General features: G+C 39.7%; 1 protein-coding gene across 6 annotated transcripts in view; it reads right to left on the reverse strand.

Annotated features, from left to right (window-relative positions):
* Positions 1-22,883, reverse strand: part of TAF2 (TATA-box binding protein associated factor 2) — an 88,307-nt gene that overhangs the window by 50,550 nt on the left and 14,874 nt on the right. For 4 of the 6 annotated variants that reach the window (XM_070802971.1, XM_070802974.1, XM_070802973.1 and 1 more), the window contains exons 4-11: positions 14,015-14,133; positions 12,148-12,289; positions 10,708-10,939; positions 8,239-8,423; positions 7,160-7,273; positions 5,921-6,020; positions 4,059-4,144; positions 805-940 (exon numbers count right to left, since the gene is read on the reverse strand). In XM_070802971.1, coding sequence (XP_070659072.1) covers positions 805-940; positions 4,059-4,144; positions 5,921-6,020; positions 7,160-7,273; positions 8,239-8,423; positions 10,708-10,939; positions 12,148-12,289; positions 14,015-14,133 — 1,114 coding nt within the window. The remainder of the gene's footprint in view (positions 1-804; positions 941-4,058; positions 4,145-5,920; positions 6,021-7,159; positions 7,274-8,238; positions 8,424-10,707; positions 10,940-12,147; positions 12,290-14,014; positions 14,134-22,883) is intronic. The other 2 variants (XM_070802976.1, XM_070802975.1) reach the window with 1 other exon arrangement.

Genomic DNA, 22,883 nt, shown 5'->3' on the forward strand with positions numbered 1-22,883 from the left:
CCCACTCCTAGGCATGTACCCTGAGGAAACCAAACCTGAAAGAGACACATGTATCCCATCGTTCACTGCAGCACTGTTTACAACAGCTAGAACATGGAAGCAACCTAGATGTCCATCAACAGATGAATGGATAAAGAAGTTGTGGTACATATACACAACGGAATATTACTCAGCCATAAAAAAGAACACATTTGAGCCAGTTCTAATGAGGCGGATGAACCTAGAACCTACTATACAGAGTGAAGTGAGTCAGAAAGAGAAAGATAAATATTGTATTCTAACACATATATACAGAATCTTGGAATATAGTATTGAAGAATTTATTTACAGGGCAGCAGTGAAGAAATAGACATAGAGAACAGACTTATGGACATGAGAGAGGGGAGGACAGGCTGAGATGTATGGAGAGAGCACATGGAAACTTCCATTGCCATATGTAAAACAGACGGGCAACGGGAATTTGCTGTATGGCTCAGGAAACTCAAACAGGGGCTCTGCATCACCTAGAGGGGTGGGATGGGGCGGGAGAAGAGAGAGAGGTTCAAGAGGGAGGGGAGGTATGTGTACCTATGGCTGATTCATGTGTAGGTTTGACAGAAAACAACAAAATTCTGTAAAGCAATTATCCTTCAACAAATAAATTTTTTTTAAAAAAGAACAGTTTACTTACTGGACAAATAGCTAATTAGTAACAACTCCAGCTATAAAGCCAGATGCCCTGATTCCTATTCTACAGAATAGTATTCAGATTATATGCATATAGAAAAGACCTTTCTTTACAATTATCAAGTTTTTACTACTTACTTGTAACATAAATTCCATACTGATCCTATTTTCAATCAGTCTCATCACGAGGTGAGCTTTGCACTGGAACATAGTGTAGTACTCCCAGGACAGCGTGTGCGGGTGCTTTATGGAGAAGTGTGGGTGGGGCGCTGGGCTGAGGAGACAGGTTTTGTAACAAATCTGAATGAAATAAATAATACATTTCATGGCTACATCAAGACACTAAGTCAAAAACTTCATGGGAATACCTGAGAAATTTACTTAGTATGAGACCAATGAAGACTAGGAAACATCTAAAAATAAACTTAACTATAAATAAATTAGAAAGTTTTATGAAAGGACATAAATGAAAATTTGAATAAATGGAAACATCCTAGTGTAAATAATTCAATGCTCTCCAAATTCATTCCTACAGTCAATGCAAATCCAATCAATATCCCCAGGTTAAAGCACACACAAAGAACCACTCAAGATGGGCCACATATCTAAAACAAAAACAATGATAAAAGTACTAAAAAAGATTAAGGAAAAATTTTTCTTTTCATAATCTTGCGATGGGAAAAATCTTCATAAGGAAAAATATAAAATCCAGAGGACTTAAAGACCAGATTGACCATGTAAAAATGAAAAATTCTAACATGATGAAAGAGATTATCAGTAAACGAAAGGCACAGTCAGCAGAAAGACTTATGACATACATGAAAATCTGAAGTGTTTACACTTTTTTACTATTTCAAATACTGCTACAGTGACTAACTTTTAATACATATGGAAGTACTTCTCTATGGCAAATATCTAGAAGAATAATTTCTATATGATAACAGAAATTGAACCCATTTTAGAATTTCGATTGGTACCAACAAATTACCCTTCAAAATTAGTGTTACCAAGTTATTGTCTCACAATCAATATGTAAGAATAGTCATTTAAAGTGAAAGAAGTGAAGTGAAGTCGCTCAGTCGTGTCCGACTCTTTGCGACCCCATGGACTGTAGCCCACTAGGCTCTTCCGTCCATGGGATTCTCCAGGCAAGAACACTGGAGGGGTTGCCATTTCCTTCTCCAGAGGATCTTCCCAACCCAGGGATCAAACCCGGGTCTCCCGCGTTGCAGGCAGACGCTTTATCATCTGAGCCACCAGGGAGTCATTACACTTCCTTAAAAAATACAGCATATTGAAATTTAAAATATTTGTTAAATTGATATTTGAAAAATTACCTTTAAACTTATTACTTCTGAGCTTATGCATAGCAATATGAAAAGGGTTACATAAACTCCAAGGTATAATGGAATAGTACATACAGCATGCAAACAGAACAAAGTAAATTCATGTATGGCTTCCCAGGTGGCTCAGTGGTAGAAAATCCACCTGCCAATGCAGGAAAAGTGGGTTCAATCCCTGGTCCAGAAGATCCACTGGAGAAGGAAATGGCAACCCACTCCAGGATTCTTGCCTTGGAGAACCCCATGGAGCCTGGTGTGTAGCACACAGGATCGCAACGAGTCGGACACAACTACCCCACTGAGCAACAACAACAAAGCTCGTGTACAGCTGCGGACTGCTCGCCAGGATACAGACACAACTGACTTCTTAAAAAGAGGAGCGTACAGTAACACGCATACTTAAAGTGTATTTCGTGACTGCCATATACACACAAAAGCCAAAAAAAAAAGAGGTCTGGAAGACAATATACCAAATTTATAATCATGGTTATCTCCAAGGAGAGGAAGTGGTAGGAGTGAGACGTGGTAAAAGAGGGCTAAACAAGATCTTTTCCTTTTTATTCCACAAGCTTCTAAATTGTACTGTTTTGCATCTCCTCAAAGAACATGCATTCATCTGCTATTTTTACACATAAATTTTGAAAATCAAACATACAGACAGAACTAAATAAACAGGCAAAACAACGTAAAAACATTCAGTGTAAATAATACTTGCACACAATGGGAAGGCTCTAATTACAGCCAGGAAACTGCCAGATAGCAGGCGGTCAAGAGAACAAAGTGAAAGGAACTAATATTTGGATGAGTGCATACTATGTTTAAAGCTTTATCTCAAGTAACCCTTATGATTAAGGCAGATCATCACTGTTTGACACATTAAAATACACACACACTTAGAAAGGCTATATAATTTTTTTAGCTCACAAAAATCAGTAACTATAAAAATCCAAGTTTGTCTAACTCCAAACTCCTATGCCTTCCCACTGACTTAATCTTATCTCCGTGACCATGCTTCAGCGAAAGAAAAGACTCCTGGAGAACAAATTCCAGTCGCTTAGCCTTTGTTGTACTTTTAGACACTTGGGTAGCCTCATCAATCCTACAGACCACAAGAGAAAAACTGCTTGTAAACGCACAGAAAATATACAAGTTTACAAAGGAAACCAACTATAATGAGAAACAGCTATCAAAATATTTTTTAAAACTATGACATCACCAATATATGTGCTAGTTTACTAACGCATCAAATAGCAAGATCTAGGAAGTGACTTAGCAGCAGCAGTGGCCTACTGTTGCAATTTTAACGTATTGAGAGTAAAACATATCTCAAGATATCTGCTAACAATTAAAATGTGATAGGATGACATTCATGATTTCTACATTGGCAAAGTCACAGCACTGTTATCTACATTTATAATTAAAGGAAACATAAAATTCCAGTTAATAGTAAAAATACAGAAAAAATTTCCCATCCAATTCAGTTCATATTCTGTTAGTGAACTCATGGATCCTAGGACAAAGAAGAATTCCTGCTAGCACCATTATGTCGCTATAAATGGCTATTTCCTTTACAGTGACTTAAGAAACAGAAACGAGAGAAGGAAATAAAAGGGAAGAGCAAATAAATGTCTAGATAGTTGGCCATTTAGATAAACAGGTACAGGCAGGCTGTGTTGATGATGAAACCACCTACTTAGACTTAAAAAATTAATCAGTGATACATAAGCAAAATGCTTGTTCCAATATTTTTAAATTTCTATGAGAACAGTATGATATATTAATATTAGCATTAGGAAATTAACATGAAAAAAAAAGCACTGTCTTTTTAAAATTCTTTTTTTAATGTAAAGGTTTTTTTAAATGTTTAAATCCATCTACAGCCACCTCATGCAACAGTAATGAAAGGAGTAATGAGAATATTACTGGTATCTGTGGTCTCAGGATAGACTACTTCTGTGGCCTGTATGGGCCTCATTATGCACAAAAGTGATTCTAAGACTAATCTCATAAAGCAAGGTTTGTAATATCATCTCTGAACAATAAACATACTTATCCTTCTCTTTTCCTCCACCAAATATAGGATGTAATAAAACTCCACCAGTTTTTAGTTCATACGCCACTATTTTGTCCAGCTCCTAAGGATGTAAAAACAGAGGCCAATGAAAATTATTTTCCATATTAAACTTTAGACCTAAACTGTGATTTCTAATTTCCTGGAATCAGAACGTAAATTTCCGAAAGTAAATGAAATGTATCTGGAGAGTAGTTGTGTTCTCATAAACGAAGCAGACTGCACAGCTGGCTGAGACGGAGCCACATAGCCATGTCTCCTGTGGGACCGCAGGGCGGCCGGCAGCCCAGTCACATTTCCTAGTGGCTCTTCCCAACCTCTCTGACCCGTTCTCCAAGTTTCTCTCTTCCTTCTCTGTATTTTGCTTCTGGTGGAGGATTTAAGCAAGTAAAAACGGATAGGGATAAAATTATATCAGGAATCTATAATTTTAAAACTCTATTTTTCTCTAATATGACACAGGTCAAAATGAAAAAAAAAAAAGTTTCAGTGGAAAAGAAAGACACCATAACTGTGCTGAAAATCCACGACTGGTTCAGAGAGCACACAAGCAGGACAGAGAAGTGGCAAAAACCAGTGAAGCAGTGAAAGGCCAGGTCTGGAGCCTGGATCTACTGCTCACTAGCTATGCAACCTTAGCCAAGCAAGTCCGCTGGGCCTCAGTTTCCTTCTCTGTAAAATGCAAATAATGACACAGTAGTTAGGAGTTTAAGATGGTTATTACTTATAAAATGTTTGTAACAGTACCTGGAATACCATAAATGCTGTATGTCACATTTCCCCCTTGATTAACAGTTTCTGAACTCAAAAATGGACTTGTCCAGTTGTAGATACATGGATTGTTTCTTAATTCTCAGTGTTTGAGTTTTGACAATTACTTTTTCACTTACTGGAGTTCAGGTTTAGATGACCAAGGTACATAAAATGAGAAAAGAGGGAGAATAAAAAGGGCCCATCTAATGAGGGTATTAAAGGCTAAACTTTTTCCAACTGAGAAGGGAGAAGATAAGCAGGATAATTAAACACATATGAACAGAATGGGCTGGGCAAAATACAATCGATTTTTTGGTTTGGCCAAAATCTTTAAATAATGGGAAAAGATGCAGAAACAACAGAGAACTTGAATGCCCTGCAGGACTAGGCGGCGTACGGGGCGTACTCCTCCGACCCGGGTGCTGCGGGCACTGCACGTGGGTGTCTCCAGGCCCTGCCCGCGGTGTGGGCGCCGCCACTGCTTACTCTCCTGATACAAGAGGCTTGGAGAGATTAGCCCCAATCATAAAGCTTGGGAGTGAATAAAAGTGAAAGCAAACTGGCTCCAGAATCTGGGTTCTAAGTCAAAACAAATTTAGAAAGTACGGCTCCTCTGTCCAAGGAATTTTCCAGGCAAGGATACTGGACTGGGCTGCCATTCTCTACTTCAGGGGATCTTCCTGACGACCCAGGGATTGAACCTGCATCGCTTGTGTCTCCTGCACTGGCAAGAGGATTCTTTACCTCTGGCACCACCTAGGAAGCCCTTAGAAATTACATTAATGCCACAGAACTACATTAAAAATAATTACTGTGAGGAGCAGGAATATATCTAATAGCTGAATTGATGTTTAAGGAGCTTACTTATTCTCATTCTTAGCAAAAGTCTTTGGAGGCCAACAATAGCAACAGAAACTAGATAAAATAGATAAGTCTCTATAAAACGATTCTCATTTTTTTCAGAAAAAATCAGGGGCTTTCAATTAACAGTAAGTATTTTATAGTTACTAAAAATAAAGGAAAATCTGGAGAACACGAACATGTCTTATTGACTTCTATGTAGATAAATGGATCCAGCTGCTTTTACCTCTTTAATCCAGTGGCGGTATTCATTAACACCAAAAGTTTTTTTCATCCAAAGACCATAAATATAACCAGAAATTCCTTTCAATACCCATTCATCAGACCTAAGCAAAAAGCCAAATAACAATATATTATTTATTTTAATATAAATAAAATATAATAAATTTTATTATTTTAATAATAAGAATTCTTCCGATAAGGCCAAAGAGGGTAACAGAGCAAGCATAGCAAGTACTTCTCTGCCTGTTTAAAGAAGATAAAAGTCCTGAAACTGTTTGGTCCCCCACTCCCTCTGGCTGTCCCCCGCGTGTCTCGGGGCTCCTGCTCTGGGCTCCCTCTGGCAGAACTCCTCCCCCAGGCCCACCCACTTCTGGGCAACCACAGGCACACAGCCAGGACCACACGGCTCAGCTCTGCAACGCCCACACTCCAGCACTGCCAGCCCCGCGCATAATTATAGTGGCACCCTAAGACCTGAAGTTTAATCACTTATTTCTTAGTTTCTTAAGAGGAAAGACAATGACACTGTTCATTCAGGTATATATTCATGTTTATCTATTCATTCATTCAAATATTCTACCTACATGTTTCAGAGACTATTCTTTAGCGAAACTATGTGTCTTAGGAAATAATAAATTAAGAGGCCTTACCCTCTGTCCTTCACCCTCCAGAAAGAAAAAACAAAAAGAAATCAAGACTTATATACTATCAATATATGTTATAATCGTAGGTTATAATCTTAAGGGAATTTGTCTGTTTCTTCAAATTTACCTCAGGTTAATCAGAAAGAAAACAAAAAGTATTTTATTTCTCACATTTTTCAAGTAAATTAGTTCAAAACCAGGCACTCACAGGAACCCCTACAGCACTGTCAGCACTGTGGAGGGTCACTGCTTCACCGTAGGAACAGCTAGGGCACTGAGGCCGGCATCAGACCCTAACCGCTGTTCTCTGCACACTCAAGTCCTCGTATCCACAGTATGTATTCAGTTCTTTAAGGAACTGCTACTATCAAAATTCTTACCTTATTGAAAATTACAGAACTGATTATACTGACATATTGAGGAAATGGCCAAAAATTTAGGATAAAATTTATACTCATTTTTTTCCTTTAAACATATACAGAATAGTGTCTGTTAATTATCTGCAGTTAGAACAAAGTTCAACTTATGCTGCAGGAAAAGAAAATAAAAATAAACTTTTCTGATTCTTCTCAGGAGTTGTAAACTTTGAAATTACTCACCAAGACATTCTGGATATGAAACATCCAAAAAACTGCTGGGCCAAAGACTGGGCTAAACACCTTCTGGTCAAAGGTGTCTCATCTATAATCATAGCACTGTGCAGCAGATTCGTGCTGGAATTTCAAAGAGCAGACAGCTAATTATAACCAAGAAATAAATAACTCTTCAATCAAAATAAAATAATCACACTTTTAAAATGATGGAATTCAACTAAGATATAACAGAGAAAAAACAGAATACTCTCCCCAAGAGCTTTCACATCTTTTCAAATTTTAGCTGAAATCCATATTTTAGTAACTTTTGTTTGAAGTACGGGCTGTAATGTTCCCCGCCAATTTCCATGAAAAATATGAATATTCTTTTTGGGGGCTAGGCAGTTGCAGCAGCAATCAGAAATTGATATGTTCATCAGAGACTAGTAATTTTACAAGGGGGGTCTTCTAATTTCAAAAATCTTTTCCTAATAATACTATTAACTTTTGTCCTATAATATTTACTTTCAAATACCCTGACCCATCAGATCTTCTAACCACTCTGAAGAATGCAGGAACACTACTACTATGTCCATTTTACAGAAGAGAAAATAGATGCAGAAAAAAAAATTACCGATCCTGAGACATAAAACTTCCAAACTGTGAACTTTTCAAGGAATAAAAGAAGGGAGGGAGATAAAGTGGGTAAGAGAAAAAAGAAAATAAAGTTTTTTCCTCATTTTTTTACATACAAATTTCTGATGATATTAGTAAATTTTTATATGGTGCTAGGACAAAAACTCCACTAAATATCCATATAGTACTTTGTATATTTGTTTAAGTGCATAAGCAGAAAAGAGACTAAAACAAATACATAAAGTATTAGTAGCAGATAATTCTGGATAAAGATAATATATTGACTCTCTTGGGCTATTTTGAAATTTTCTTTATGCTTTTCTACATTTAAACATTTTGAAAACACAGAATTTCTACAAAGCCATTCATAGCTAAACTGAAGGGAAAAAGTTCAAAATGCATCTTAAAAATGATCACAATAACCTTCACATCATGAACCTAATTTAGTCATTTCAAATTTGGATACAGACCTAAAAATGCTCATGGAAGCATACGCAGCCACTTCAACATAAGCTTCATCAATGAATACAGTCTTAAAACAGGAATATGGGTATCGACACGTAAGAATTTCTTCATAAAATTCAAAAACTTCATGAAGATATGATGTGGTATGTTTAAGCAATGGAAGAAGTTGAGGTAAACAAAAATGAGTAACCTAAAAACAAAAAGCAGGGAAGATCATTAAATAAGAGTTAACTTATATCTTAAATTTCCTAAATATCTCAATTATAAATGAAGCCGCATTTAAGTCCCTCCCCTCCCCTCATTTTTACAACAAATCCATGGCACTGAGATAAAACACTGGTATGAAATTAGTGACTACTATTATTATGTTTATGAAATATTCAATGCATCAGAATATTCATGATAGATTTTATGTCTATGAAATGCTTAGGTTAGATCCAATGAAAATATAACTTTGGTTACAAATTAAAAGTTTCTCCTACATATGCATACAAAACAAAAATAATCTAAACTTCTAAGACTTACTATAAACTTGCCTTTTACTCATAAATCTAACCTAGTGAATACTGCACATCACAGTACTATCTTACATAATTAAAAGCTGACCATCTTCAGCACATACAAAGAACAATATGAAAGCTGCAGAGAAGGCTTATTGGTAGTGAGGAGATAAGAAATGCCAGCAATAGAAATAATAATTCAGACTTTCTTCCACTACATCCCACTTTGGACACAAACACTCATATATCACCTACTGCTTCACTGCCCCTTGTTATGACTTTGTGCCGTAAGAGTAACGTCAAAGGCGACATCATCACTCTGACCAGCAGGCTTCCCAGGTGGCGCGGGGGTAAAGAAGGCCTGCCAGCGCAGGAGACGGGGGTTTGCTCCCTGGATCAGAAAGACCCCCTGGAGGAGGGCACGGCAACCCACTCCAGGATTCTCGCCAAGGGACTCCCATGGACAGAGGAGCCTGGTGGGCTACAGACCATGGGGTCGCAAACAACTGGACAAGACTGAGCAACTGAGCATGTAGGCACTCTGACCAAAATGCTCCAGAAAGGCTTTATGAAGAAGACTAGATCTCAGCTAATCTTTTTGAACTGGACAAAAGTTTGACAGGTATGGACAGAAAAAGAGGACATTGCAAATGGAGTCAAAGACAGGACAAAATATGGTTTGGTTGAAAAAAATATAAGTAAACTATGTTGAACAAACATAAATAGAAAAGAAATGAGGAAAAAGCTAGAAAGGACTATTAGGGTCAAATTCTAGATGCTCTTGAAAGCCATGCTAAAGAGATCTGATGACTGCAGGATGTGGAGGCAAGGAAAGCTTCTAACATACAATGAAAAACTACTCTTCTAGCAACATTATGAAAGAACAGACTAGAGACGACCGTAAGTGAAGGACGAGCGTGTGTGGATTACTAGTGTCAGGGCCCAAACTGCACTGTGACGAGCACTCTTACTGGTGCACAAACAAAAGAGATAACACTATTCACCAAAAAAGACTCGCTTTTAAACAAAGCTACAGGATAGCAAATCTACTAATACAAGAGAAACTTTATTTAAGAGGGAAAGACTAAGTCACTGGCTTTAAGTATTCAAGAAAAATATTTCTTGACTGACATTTATGTTTTTCCCATCCAGTGGTTCAGTGGGAAATGAAAAATTCTTCCAAAATATGAACCAGGTACTAATCAAATTTTGATTTTAAAGTTGATCATTTACCAAAAATGGTAAAATTCACTGCATCTTAGCAGTGAATACTTTTAAGAGTCATTGTTAAGACACCAAAAGCAAACCATTCATAAAATATCTTGAATATTTTCCATAAGTGATTTTATAAACCTTGTGAATTAAGGGATTCATTCAAATGTTACTTTAAACCTACACGGAGACTACGAGGGTCAATAACCAACGAATCACTTTATACCCAACAGAAACGTGATGTTTAAGGAGGCCTAACAGCACGACAGGGCTTATCAACTGGTCCCTGATTTAGGATCAGACATGTGGAGGGAACTGCAGGAAACCTCAGTGAGCTCACTGACCCAGGCTCCAATCCTGCCTGCCTTAACCTTTCTCTTCCTTCTACATTTGCTGAAGTTAGAATAAATCTTGCTTTTTAATTCTGAAACTGCAATATTTCAGGTTCTGGAGAGGGAACTAGAACATTCATAAACTCAAAGAAGTTCCATAAAAAATCAGTTATAGAAATAAACCAATATTAACCAAGTAACTAACCAAGTTACTTGAAGCTCTTTTGGAACACTAAGCCCTCTGATGAAAAAAATACGAAAATTTATGAAGAGTTTATTGTCATTACACATTTCAGATTAAAAAACCTTTCTCTCTAGTGAGAGCTGTCGTAGCTGAAAAAAGAATTAAGAAAAACTTGGTATTTTATTCATGTTCCCCTGATCAGGCTTGAAAGAGTAGGAGAGAAGGGAGCAAGAAGCCCCAGTTTACCTCATGCATATATGGATCTACGAGGATTTCAAAAGGTCCAATGGCCAAGGAGATGTTTGATGCAGATGTTGGAATGGTAAGCATGTAATGGAAGGTCTTTTTCCTCATGTCATGGGTATACACAGTCTCCACCAAATCTCCATTGGAAACCGCCACCATGGCGGCATCCACTGTAAACTCTAACTTCCATGTACATAATTCAGAGTATGAATCAACACATGGGAACCAAAATCTAGAACAAAGATCAACAGTACAGAAAATGTTGAAAATGTAACCTACATTGTTCCTCCCACATAGAAGTTATTTTAACATTTACAGAATGCATACAAAAATTTTTTTTTAGATCTCTGCACACTAATGCTTTCTACTGAGCAACCTAAAAGAATGTGATTTAAGATACAGCCCTGTCTCCAAACATTACTTGGCAATATTAATAAAATACATCATGTGGTATCTCCAGTTTAAACCCCAAAAAGAAGTAACTAAGTCTGAGTTTCTGATTTTTTAATTAAAAATAATTTTACTTATATATTCAGTTTTTATGTAGCATTCATTTTTGGGAACGAAAAATGCTTACAATCAAGTTTTAAAAAATACAATATTCAGAATCCATTCCATACATCAGGAAACTGCTTCTCTGGAATATGTGATGCACTGTATAAATTTAAACAGCACTGATAAAGCCAGACATTAAATTTCTAGTCAATGTTCTACTCAGATCAGGTTTTACTGTGTACCAGGGTCTGAACTTGTTACTGAAATAAAAAGGATAAGACAATATCCCTGGCTTGGAGGAGTTAACAGTCTGAGGAAAAAACAGAATATTTCAATAGCGTGGTTAACTACCGAGCTCCGAGAATGCACTACAGTTGGGTGGAACAATGCAGGCGCATCTCACTCCACAGTTGCACAAGAAAGGCGGGTAGGCAGAGCACATACGTGTGCTTCCACTACTGAAGTTCAAAACCAGGTGCAACTAGTCTACGGCATTTTGGAGCTCAGGATGGAGGTTATTTCTCAGGCCATCAGGAGAAGCAGTGAGTGGAAGTGGGTAGGCGTGGGGACTGCAGTGCTAATAACGCTACCGTTCTTCTTCTCGGTGTGAGTGTGAATTACAGGAATCTGTTCAGTCTGAAAAGGTACCAAGCTTTCTATTTACAATTCATTAATTTTCTGTATGTTGTTTTACTTCAATACAAAAGTTTAAAGAATAAAAGAACTGAGATGACTTTAGAAGAGCAGACTTGAAGAGGAGCGGAGGGAGGACAGGGCTGAGGAAGAGCCATCAAAGGGGCAAGATCCAGCAGGGGAAAGTGGCTGCGGCCCGGGTTCACACTTCTCATCCGACATGGAATACCTGTACTGCATACACACACGTACAGAGAAAAATACAACTGAAAACATGCAATCAACTGTGATACATAAGAATGGGTAATCTACCTTGTGGAATTTTGATACCCACAAGAGAACACATGAGCACCTCTCTCTGCCATGCTTCCCTCTACACTGGGTACCACAAAATGCAGACCTCCTTTTGGCTGATCCAAAGAAAAATTGATGTGTATCTTTAGGACCTTTAACTCTGCAACAAATAAATACATACACAGACATATAAATATATATTAGGTAACAGCAGTCGACATAATAAGGGTAAAGACTTACACTGAACAGAAAGTGGGAATCAAAGCTTGAGTTTTACCTAAAAACACCACACTGTCTAACCCCATGCAGGCTGCTACCATCTCTGCCTGCAGGAGCTCAGCAACCTGCTTCTCCTGGTGTCCTTAGAGCAAGCGTGAAGTCGCTCAGGCCTGTCCGACTCTGTGCAGCCCCAGGGACTACAGTCCACAGAATTCTCCAGGCCAGAATCCTGGAGTGAGTAGCCATTCCCTTCTCCAGGGGATCTTCCCAACCCAGGGACTGAACCCAGGTCTCCCGCATTGCAGGCGGGTTCTTCACCAGCTGAGCCCCCAGGGATTGGTGTCCTTATCTCCACTCAATTCTACTCACTGCTAGCTGTGGGCTCTCAAAACACAGATCATACCATATTCTCCTCTCAACATTTCTGGCAGTGCTATACTGCCAAAAAAAAAAAGTTCAAAACAACCACCTAGGACACTGACGGCCTTCCAGACCCCATTCAAAACTTACTTTTCAAGTCTGTTCACTTACTAGGCTCCCACATATCCTGCTAATCCTGCTTGTGACTTTTGAGGAGTGGGAGCAGGGAGTGGGGTAGGTGGGAAGGATCACCCAAGAACTGACATTATGCAGCATTATTCATTATGCTTTATTTCTAAGCAATAAATATGCACTGCATTCCCAAGGCTGCTTCCTAGGTGGCTTAGTGGTAAAGAATCCGCCTGCCAGTGCAGGAGACACAGAAGACTCGGGTTCAGTCCTTGGGTCGGGAAGATCCCCTGGAGGAGGAAACAGGCAACTCACTCCAGTACTCTTGTCTGGAAAATCCCAGACAGAGGAGCCTGGTGGGCTTCCGTCCATGGGTTGTAAAGAGTCGGACACGACTGAACACACACACACACACATATCCATCATTCACAAGATTAAAAAAAAACGTTTCTTTTCATTTCCCCCAACATGACAACAATATGGACTTTTTCCAACCCCTGAATATACAATGATGACCTTCCATGCCTTTCCCCTAAATTAGGCAATATCTCTAAAAAATAAACTCCTCCCCCCACTACACACACACAAACTATCCCAAAAAGGCAAAAACAAAGTACTTTACTTCCTTATTTTAATTTTATACAGCAAAATAAAGGTAGGCAGAGATGTATAATAATTAAAATAGCTGTAACTTTATACAGGAAAAGAAAGAATTAGAAATAATAAAAGTGTGCAGAGTGGGTGTTAGAAACCCCAGGTTCTAGCCTTGGCTCCTCTCCTCATCAGTCACATTCAGCAGGTCACTTACTGTCTTTAGACTTCAGATTGCTTTTCTGCGAAAGGAAGAAACTGAATAAGATGATTTTCTAGGATCCTTCCTTTTACAAAACTCTGTAATTCTAAACTGACTTAATATCATATGAGTTCTGAAATCTTGACAAAGTATTCCATCCATTTGTTTTTTAAAATAACTTTCACTTTAAAAACTACATTGAAATGAGCTGCTTTTTGTTGATTGCTGTTTTCCTATTAGCCAGTTATCTTTAAGGAAAAAACCTTCAACTCCTGTGAATCTCAGCTGATTATAATTTCAATACCATAAACTTTCATGAAAAGCTTTTAGTTACTGAAACCAACATAATTTAACTGTACAGTCAATATGTTCTTGATATTTTACCATCGACGTGTTTCCACAACTCTGACGGAACCTTAATGCACAGCTCCCCATTCCCTGCGTCAGGATCCACAGCACTAACCGCAGCCGCATAAGCATTGGAAAAGTAATTGAGATTTCTCCTGGGGAGAGGGGAAAGAAGAGAGAAAGCCAGGCTTAACAATAAGACACGTATTTCACCAAATGTTTTCTTAAATACTTGGCACCACTTGTTTATAAGCATTATATCATCTTACATAAATCACAGGAATGCTTTTTAGCCAAGTTAACTGTAGATTTATTGCCCAAGACAAAAACTTGTCTAAGAAGGCCAAACCAGTCAAACCTAAAGGAATTCAACCCTGAATATTCACTGAAAGGACTGATGCTAACGCTCCAACACTTTGGCCACCTGATGCAAAGAGCTGACTCACTGGAAAAGACTCTGGTGCTGAGAAAGACTGAGGAGGAGAAGGGGATGAGAGAGGAAGAGATGGTTGGATGGCATCACTGACTCGATGGTCATGAGTTTGAGTAAGCTCCGGGAGTTGGTGATGGACAGGGAGGCCTGGATGCTGCTGTCCATGGGGTCGCAAAGAGTCGGACACGACTGAGTGAACAACAAGCGCAGTGGCGCATGTGTCTATTAACAGTCTATTCACCAATGCTGTGTGCTTATTATGACTATCACATCCTTCATTAATTTTAGAAAACCAAAGCCACTACAATTTCCTGATACAAGTGTAAAGAATACAGGTAGAACTGAAAAAATAATTATTATCTATCTGGCAAAAATTTGAATGGATTCAACAAGCTTTATAATCTGACAGAAATTCAAGATGTTTAAAACGAGTCAAGATTAATTCCTCAAAATATAACACTGCTCCTCCTCACTCCAGAGTACATGACAACATAAGCTCAATGAAGGAGGGGAGCATTTGTGTGGTTCACCGTTACATCCTCTAAATGCCAGGGGACTTTCAATAGGTAGGCTTAGTAGCTCAGCCGTGTCCCACTCTCTGTGGGGACAGCCCACCAGGCTCCTCTGTCCATGGGGATTCTCCAGACTGGAATAGCTCGAGGAGGCTGCCATGCCCTCCTCCAGGGGATTCTCCAGACTGGAATACCTCGAGAGGCTGCCATGCCCTCCTCCATGGGGATTCTCCAGGCTGGAATAGCTCGGGGGGCTGCCATGCCCTCCTCCAGGGGGTTCTCCAGGCTGGAATAGCTCGAGGAGGCTGCCATGCCCTCCTCCAGGGGATTCTCCAGGCTGGAATAGCTCGGGGGGCTGCCATGCCCTCCTCCAGGGGGTCTTCCCAGCCCAGGGGTCACGCCCACACCTCCTGCACTGCAGGGTCTTTCCCGCTGAGCACCTGTTCAGTGGGCACTTGGCCTTATCTCCCACTGGATGAAAGCCATAAACAGAAGACTTATGGAAGTATGAAAACACTGTTCTCATCTGATTTTCTATCTTTTCCATAAAGTAACTCATATACATATACATTCATACACACACAGATCACATTTCCTCACTGCAACCAGCGAAAGTAACACAGAAGAAATGGAACAAAGAAAGAGGGCAAGGAACGGCGAGAGCAAGAAAGGAAGATCAGACACGATTCTGTGAGACACGCTGCTGTGACCTGCATGCCAGTCGTCATGCCCTGAGATGAAGCCACCAAGGACAGTCGGTGACATCTCACCAACTGAACACATCTTTAACCTGTGAGAAGACAAGTTTCATGTCCTCTACAGAATGACTGTAGGGAAAATAAACCAGGACAAGCCATTAAAGAAAACATTACACACCCTCAACATGACAGAGGCCATTCCTCCCCCACCTGCAGCTCTACACTAACCAGGAAGGATGTAACACCAACCACGGCTTTAAAAACTACAAAATACAAGGTTCTGAAAGCAGTTAAGCCAATTTCTTGGTACTTTTAACACTGCCTTTCTGTTAGATAAATGTGTGAAATAAATGGCATAAAAACTCCAGGACCACAATAAAAAAGAAATATATGTTTTTTGACATACCGTCTTTCTCTTTTAATTATCACGCAGTAAAAGTAACTTTCTCCCTTTGGTATGTAGCGCTGTGAATGTCAGTGTGTGTAGCCGCTACCACGAGTGGGATACGGGACAGCTCCGCCATCCCCGAGCCCCTTGTGCCAAACACATGGAATCATAAGGATGCATTTTTGAGGCTGGCTTTTATCTCACTCAGTATGTCTTTGAAATTCATCTAAGGTGTACATGTACCGGCAGTCTGTCCCTTATTATAATGAACAGTATTCCACCGTACAGACTGTACCACAGATTGTTTATTGTTTATTTACTCCTCCACTGAAAGACAGCTGGGTTCTTTCCAGTTTTTGGCTATTAGGAATAAAGCTGCTACAAACAACCGTGTATCAGTTTTTATGTGAATTTAATTTTCATTTCTGCAGTACCAACAGCCAAGTGTGGGACTGCTGAGTCATATGGCAACTATAAGCTCAGCTTTATAAGAGTCTGCTAAGCTGTTTTCCTGTGAGTATGGTTTCAGTGTGTCTGCCCCCTGATGCCCTCTTGCAACACCTACCGTCTTACTTGGGTTTCTCTTACCTTGGGCGTGGGTCAATCTAATCACACTAGGACCACAGCCTTGTCTAACTCAATGAAACTAAGCCATGCCCGTGGGGCAACCCGAGATGGGCGGGTCATGGTGGAGAAATCTGACAGAATGTGGTCCACTGGAGAAGGGAATGGCAAACCACTTCCGTACTCTTGCCTTGAGAACCCCATGAACAGTATGAAAAGGCAAAATGATAGGATACTGAAAGAGGAACTCCCCAGGTCAGTAGGTACCCAATATGCTACTGGAGATCAGTGGAGAAATAACTCCAGAAAGAATGAAGCGATGGAGCCAAAGCAAAAAGAATATCCAGCTGTGGATGTGACTGGTGATAGAAGCAAGGTCCGATGCTGTAAAGAGCAATATTGCATAGGAACCTCGAATGACAGGTCCATGAATCAAGGCAAATTGGAAGTGGTCAAACAAGAGATGGCAAGAGTGAATGTCGACATTCTAGGAATCAGCTAACTCAAATGGACTGGAATGGGTGAATTTAACTCAGATGACCATTATATCTACTACTGTGGGCAGGAATCCCTTAGAAGAAATGGAGTAGCCATCATGGTCAACAAAAGAGTCCGAAATGCAGTACTTGGATGCAATCTCAAAAACGACAGAATGATCTCTGTTCGTTTCCAAGGCAAACCATTCAATATCACAGTAATCCAAGTCTATGCCCCAACCAGTAACGCTGAAGAAGCTGAAGTTGAACGGTTCTATGAAGACCTACAAGACCTTTTAGAACTAACACCCAAAAAAGATGTCCTTTTCATTATAGGGGACTGGAATGCAAAAGTAGGAAGTCAAGAAACACCTGGAGTAACAGGCAAATTTGGCCTTGGAATACGGAATGAAGCAGGCAAAGACTAATAGAGTTTTGCCAAGAAAATGCGCTGGTCATAGCAAACACCCTCTGCCAACAACACAAGAGAAGACTCTATACATGGACATCACCAGATGGTCAACACCAAAATCAGATTGATTATATTCTTTGCAGCCAAAGATGGAAAAGCTCTATACAGTCAGCAAAAACAAGACCAGGCGCTGACTGTGGCTCAGACCATGAACTCCTTATTGCCAAATTCAGACTTAAATTGAAGAAAGTAGGGAAAACCACTAGACCATTCAGGTATGACCTAAATCAAATCCCTTATGATTATACAGTGGAAGTGAGAAATAGATACAAGGGCCTAGATCTGATAGATAGAGAGCCTGATGAGCTATGGAATGAGGTTCATGACATTGTATAGGAGACAGGGATCAAGACCATCCCCGTGGAAAAGAAATGCAAAAAAGCAAAATGGCTGTCTGGGGAGGCCTTACAAATAGCTGAGAAAAGAAGAGAAGTGAAAAGCAAAGGAGAAAAGGAAAGATATAAACATCTGAATGCAGAGCTCCAAAGAATAGCAAGAAGAGATAAGAAAGCCTTCTTCAGCGATCAATGCAAAGAAATAGAGGAAAACAACAGAATGGGAAAGACTAGGGATCTTTTCAAGAAAATCAGAGACACCAAAGGAACATTTCATGCAAAGATGGGCTCGATAAAGGACAGAAATGGTATGGACCTAAAAGAACAGAAGATATTAAGATGAGGTGGCAAGAATACACAGAAGAACTGTACAAAAAACATCTTCACGACCCAGATAATCACGATGGTGTGATCACTGACCTAGAGCCAGACATCCTGGAATGTGAAGTCAAGTGGGCCTTAGAAAGCATCACTACGAACAAAGCTAGTGGAGGTGACAGAATTCCAGTTGAGCTATTCCGAATCCTGAAAGATGATGCTGTGAAAGTGCTGCACTCAATATGCCAGCAAATTTGGAAAACTCAGCAGTGGCCCCAGGACAAGAAAAGGTCAGTTTTCATTCTAATCCCAAAGAAAGGCAATGCTAAAGAATGCTCAAACTACCGCACAATTGCACTCATCTCACACGCTATTAAAGTGTTGCTTAAAATTCTCCAAGCCAGGCTTCAGCAATATGTGAACCGTGAACTTCCTGATGTTCAAGCTGGTTTTAGAAAAGGCAGAGGAACCAGAGATCAAACTGCCAACATCCGCTGGATCGTGGAAAAAGCAAGAGAGTTCCAGAAAAACATCTATTTCTGCTTTATTGACTATGCCAAAGCTTTTGACTGTGTGGATCACAATAAACTGTGGAAAACTCTGAAAGAGATGGGAATACCAGACCACCTGACCTGCCTCTTGAGAAACCTATATGCAGGTCAGGAAGCAACAGTTAGAACTGGACATGGAACAACAGACTGGTTCCAAATAGGAAAAGGAGTACGTCAAGGCTGTATATTGTCACCCTGTTTATTTAACTTCTATGCAGAGTACATCATGAGAAACGCTGGACTGGAAGAAACACAAGCTGGAATCAAGATTGCCGGGAGAAATATCAATAACCTCAGATATGCAGATGACACCACCCTTATGGCAGAAAGTGAAGAGGAACTCAAAAGCCTCTTGATGAAAGTGAAAGTGGAGAGTGAAAAAGTTGGCTTAAAGCTCAACATTCAGAAAACGAAGATCATGGCATCTGGTCCCATCACTTCATGGGAAATAAATGGGGAAACAGTGGAAACAGTGTCAGACTTTATTTTTCTGGGCTCCAAAATCACTACAGATGGTGAATGCAGCCATGAAATTAAAAGACACTTACTCCTTGGAAGGAAAGTTATGACCAACCTAGATAGCATATTCAAAAGCAGAGACATTACTTTGCCAACAAAGGTTCGTCTAGTCAAGGCTATGGTTTTTCCAGTGGTCATGTATGGATGTGAGAGTTGGACTGTGAAGAAAGCTGAGCACCGAAGAATTGATGCTTTTGAACTGTGGTGTTGGAGAAGACTCTTGAGAGTCCCTTGGACTGCAAGGAGATCCAACCAGTCCATCCTAAAGGAGATCAGCCCTGGGTGTTCTTTGGAAGGAATGATGCTAAAGCTGAAACTCCAGTACTTTGGCCACCTCATGCGAAGAGTTGACTCATTGGAAAAGACTCTGATGCTGGGAGGGATTGGGGGCAGGAGGAGAAGGGGACGACAGAGGATGAGATGGCTGGATGGCCATCACTGACTCGATGGACGTGAGTCTGAGTGAACTCCGGGAGTTGGTGATGGACAGGGAGGCCTGGCGTGCTGCGATTCATGGGGTCGCAAAGAGTCGGACACGGCTGAGCGACTGATCTGATCTGATCTGAAGCTGTTTTCCAGAACAGCTGTACCATTCTGCATCCCCATCAGCAATACCTTACCAGTACTTAGTCAACATGCTCTACTAGTTAAAGACTACTTCGGACATCTACAGGTTGTAACTTCTCTTCAATAAAATTTCAAAAACACAAAATCTGAAAGCCATTTATTTGTTAAATTTAAAAATAAAAAAAATCATTGTTACAAAAAAGCTAAATTTAAACATTATATATTAAAGCACTCTGTTTTTTTTTTAAATGGAAAATTATTCTCACTTAATCTCATTTCCTGAGAAGAGGTAAAGTGGTCCAAATAAAATGGTGAGTCATTATAAGTGGAATCTGTTGGAAAACCAGTTTTGAGGAACAATCTTCTCATGGCTTGGATTTTACTGTTTCCTTTCATAATACAAATCAAACATGTTTCCTTTCATAATAACCTAATAAAAGCCAAAAATTACAAGGCAAGATTATAGTAAGTGTTTTCAATTTCCAGAATGATAATAACTATAAATACTAACATACCCCTGGCCTACAACCACCACAGTGCCAATACCCAGGCTTCCTTAGGGAAACAAAGCTTAAAGAGGAGTAATGCTACAGAGGATATTGAAAAACAAGTACATTAGTGTAAAATCAAACGAATTTTCTCCAAGAACCATTTATAAATATCTACATTAAATTAAAATAATTTGTTCTTTGTCAAGAACATGTACTTTTAAAACTGAATGTGCAGATTCTGCAAAACTTAAGATTCAACTGTTTATAAACTTTATCTCCATTAAAAAAAAAAATTCATGAAAGCAAAATATATTACATCAGCAAAGTGTATATGCTCTAAGTATTCAGCTCCATGAATTTTCACAAAACCAACGGAAGCAGCAATGCAGAGCAAGGGCCGAGCCTTTCACCAGCCCCAGAGCCCTCCCGTCCTCCCTATCCGGGCCCTGCTTCTCACCAGCGGGGAGCCCAGTGTTCTGACGACAGTGGGGCAGGCCAACAACTCAACACACCCTCCTCCGTGTGCGACTTGTTCTATCCGACATTAAATTTGTGAAATCCATCCACATCTTTGCACTTAACTGTTGCTCATTCACTCTCATTATTTTTAGAGTTCCAATAGTGAATCTATCATTCTAATGCTGACAGGTTTTCAGGTTATTTGCAGCTCTGATGATTACGGACGCTGTTGAGAACACTGCTGTGTTTTTCTCGTGGTGGACATGTTGGGTATACGCGTGTGAGTGAGACTCTTCAGTCACAGAGCACAACCACATCTGATCTCAGTTTACATTTCTATTAACTGTGTCTGAAAATCAATTACGCTATATTCTTGTCAGCATTCAATTTTCTCCTCTGTCCTTAGTTTTGACAGTTCACAGACAAAATAAAACAAATAAAAGACTGACAGAAAAATTCATTTTCCAGAAACAGAACCAATATCAAAATTAATAAAACTGAGGGACGTTCCGGGTGGTCCGGTGGTTAAGACTTCACGCTACCCATGCAGGGGGCACAGGTCTGACCCCTGGTCAGGACACTAAGATCCTGAACGTGGCATGGCACAACCAAAAAATAAAATTAAAATGCCTTCTTAAAAATAATCAAAAAAACATTTGACATGATGCCATGAAATAAGGCTGTTCAGAGAAAACTCTACTGTAACAAGGTATTCTATGAAAAGGCCTACGGGATTCCACTGATAACAAGTTTAAACCTGAGTGAATTTAAAGTGGCTATACAAAAAATGTCCTAAATCATGATGGTGTGGTCACTAACCTAAAACCAGACATCCTGGAGTGTGAAGTCAAATGGGCCTTAGGAAGCATTACTATGAACAAAGATAGTGGAGGTGATAGAATTCCAGCTGTTATTTCAAACCCTAAAAGATAATGTTGTTAAAGTGTTGCACTCGATACGTCAGCAAATTTGGAAAACTCCGCAGTGGCCACAGAACTAGAGAAGACCAGTTTCCACTTTATTCCCCAAAAAGGCAATGTCCAAGCGTGTTCAAACTACTGTACAGCCGCGCTTGCTTCATATGCCAGCAAGGTGATGCTCAAAACCCTCCAAGTCAGGCTTCAGCAGGACATGAACCAAGAACTTCCAGATGTATAAGCTGGGTTTCCAACAGGCAGAAGAACCAAAGATCAAATCACCTACACTGGATGGATCATAGAAAAAGCAAGAGAATTCCAGAAAACACTGACTTCTGCTTCATTGATTATTCGAAAGCCTTTGCCAAATTATGGAAAATTCTTAAAGAGACAGGAATATCAGACTATCACACCTATCTCCTGAGAAACCTGTATGCAGGTCAAGAACCAACAATTAGAACCAGATATGGAACAGCAGACTGGTTCAAAACTGGGAAAGGAGTATGACAAGGCTGTATATGGTCACCCTGCTTATTTAACTTATAGCAGAGTACATCATGAGAAATGTTGGACTGGATGAAGCACAAACTGGAATCAAGATTGCTGGGGAAAATATCAACAACCTCAGATTTGCAGATGATGCCACTCTAATGGCAGAAAGCAAAGAGCCTCTCGATGATGGTGAAAGAGAAGAGTGAAAAAACTGGCTTGAAACTCAACATTCGGAAAACTAAGATCATGGCATCCAGTCCCATCACTTCATGGCAAGCAGAAGGGGAAAAAGTGGAAGCAGTGACAAATTTTTACTTTCTTTGGCTCTAAAATCACTGAAGCCATGAAATTAAAAGATGCTTGCTCCTTGGAAGGAAAGCTATGGCAAACCTAGACAGCATATTAAAAAGCAGAGACATCACTTAGCTGACAAAGGTATGTAAAGTCAAAGCTATGGCTTTTCCAGTAGTCATGTACAGATGTGAGACTGGTCCATAAAAAGGGATGCATGCCGAAGAATTGATGCTTTCGAACTGGGGTGCGGAAGAAGACTCTTGATTCCCTTGGACTGCAAGGAGATAAAATCAATCGCTCCTAAAGGAAATTAACCCTGAATATTCATTGGAAGGACTCTTGCTGAAGCTAAAGTTCCAATACTTTGGCCACCTGATGTGAAGAAATGACTCACTGGAAAATATCCTGATGCTGGGGCA

Source organism: Bos indicus, chromosome 14, assembly GCF_029378745.1.
Source record: "Bos indicus isolate NIAB-ARS_2022 breed Sahiwal x Tharparkar chromosome 14, NIAB-ARS_B.indTharparkar_mat_pri_1.0, whole genome shotgun sequence".
NCBI classification, from domain to species: Eukaryota; Metazoa; Chordata; class Mammalia; order Artiodactyla; family Bovidae; genus Bos; species Bos indicus.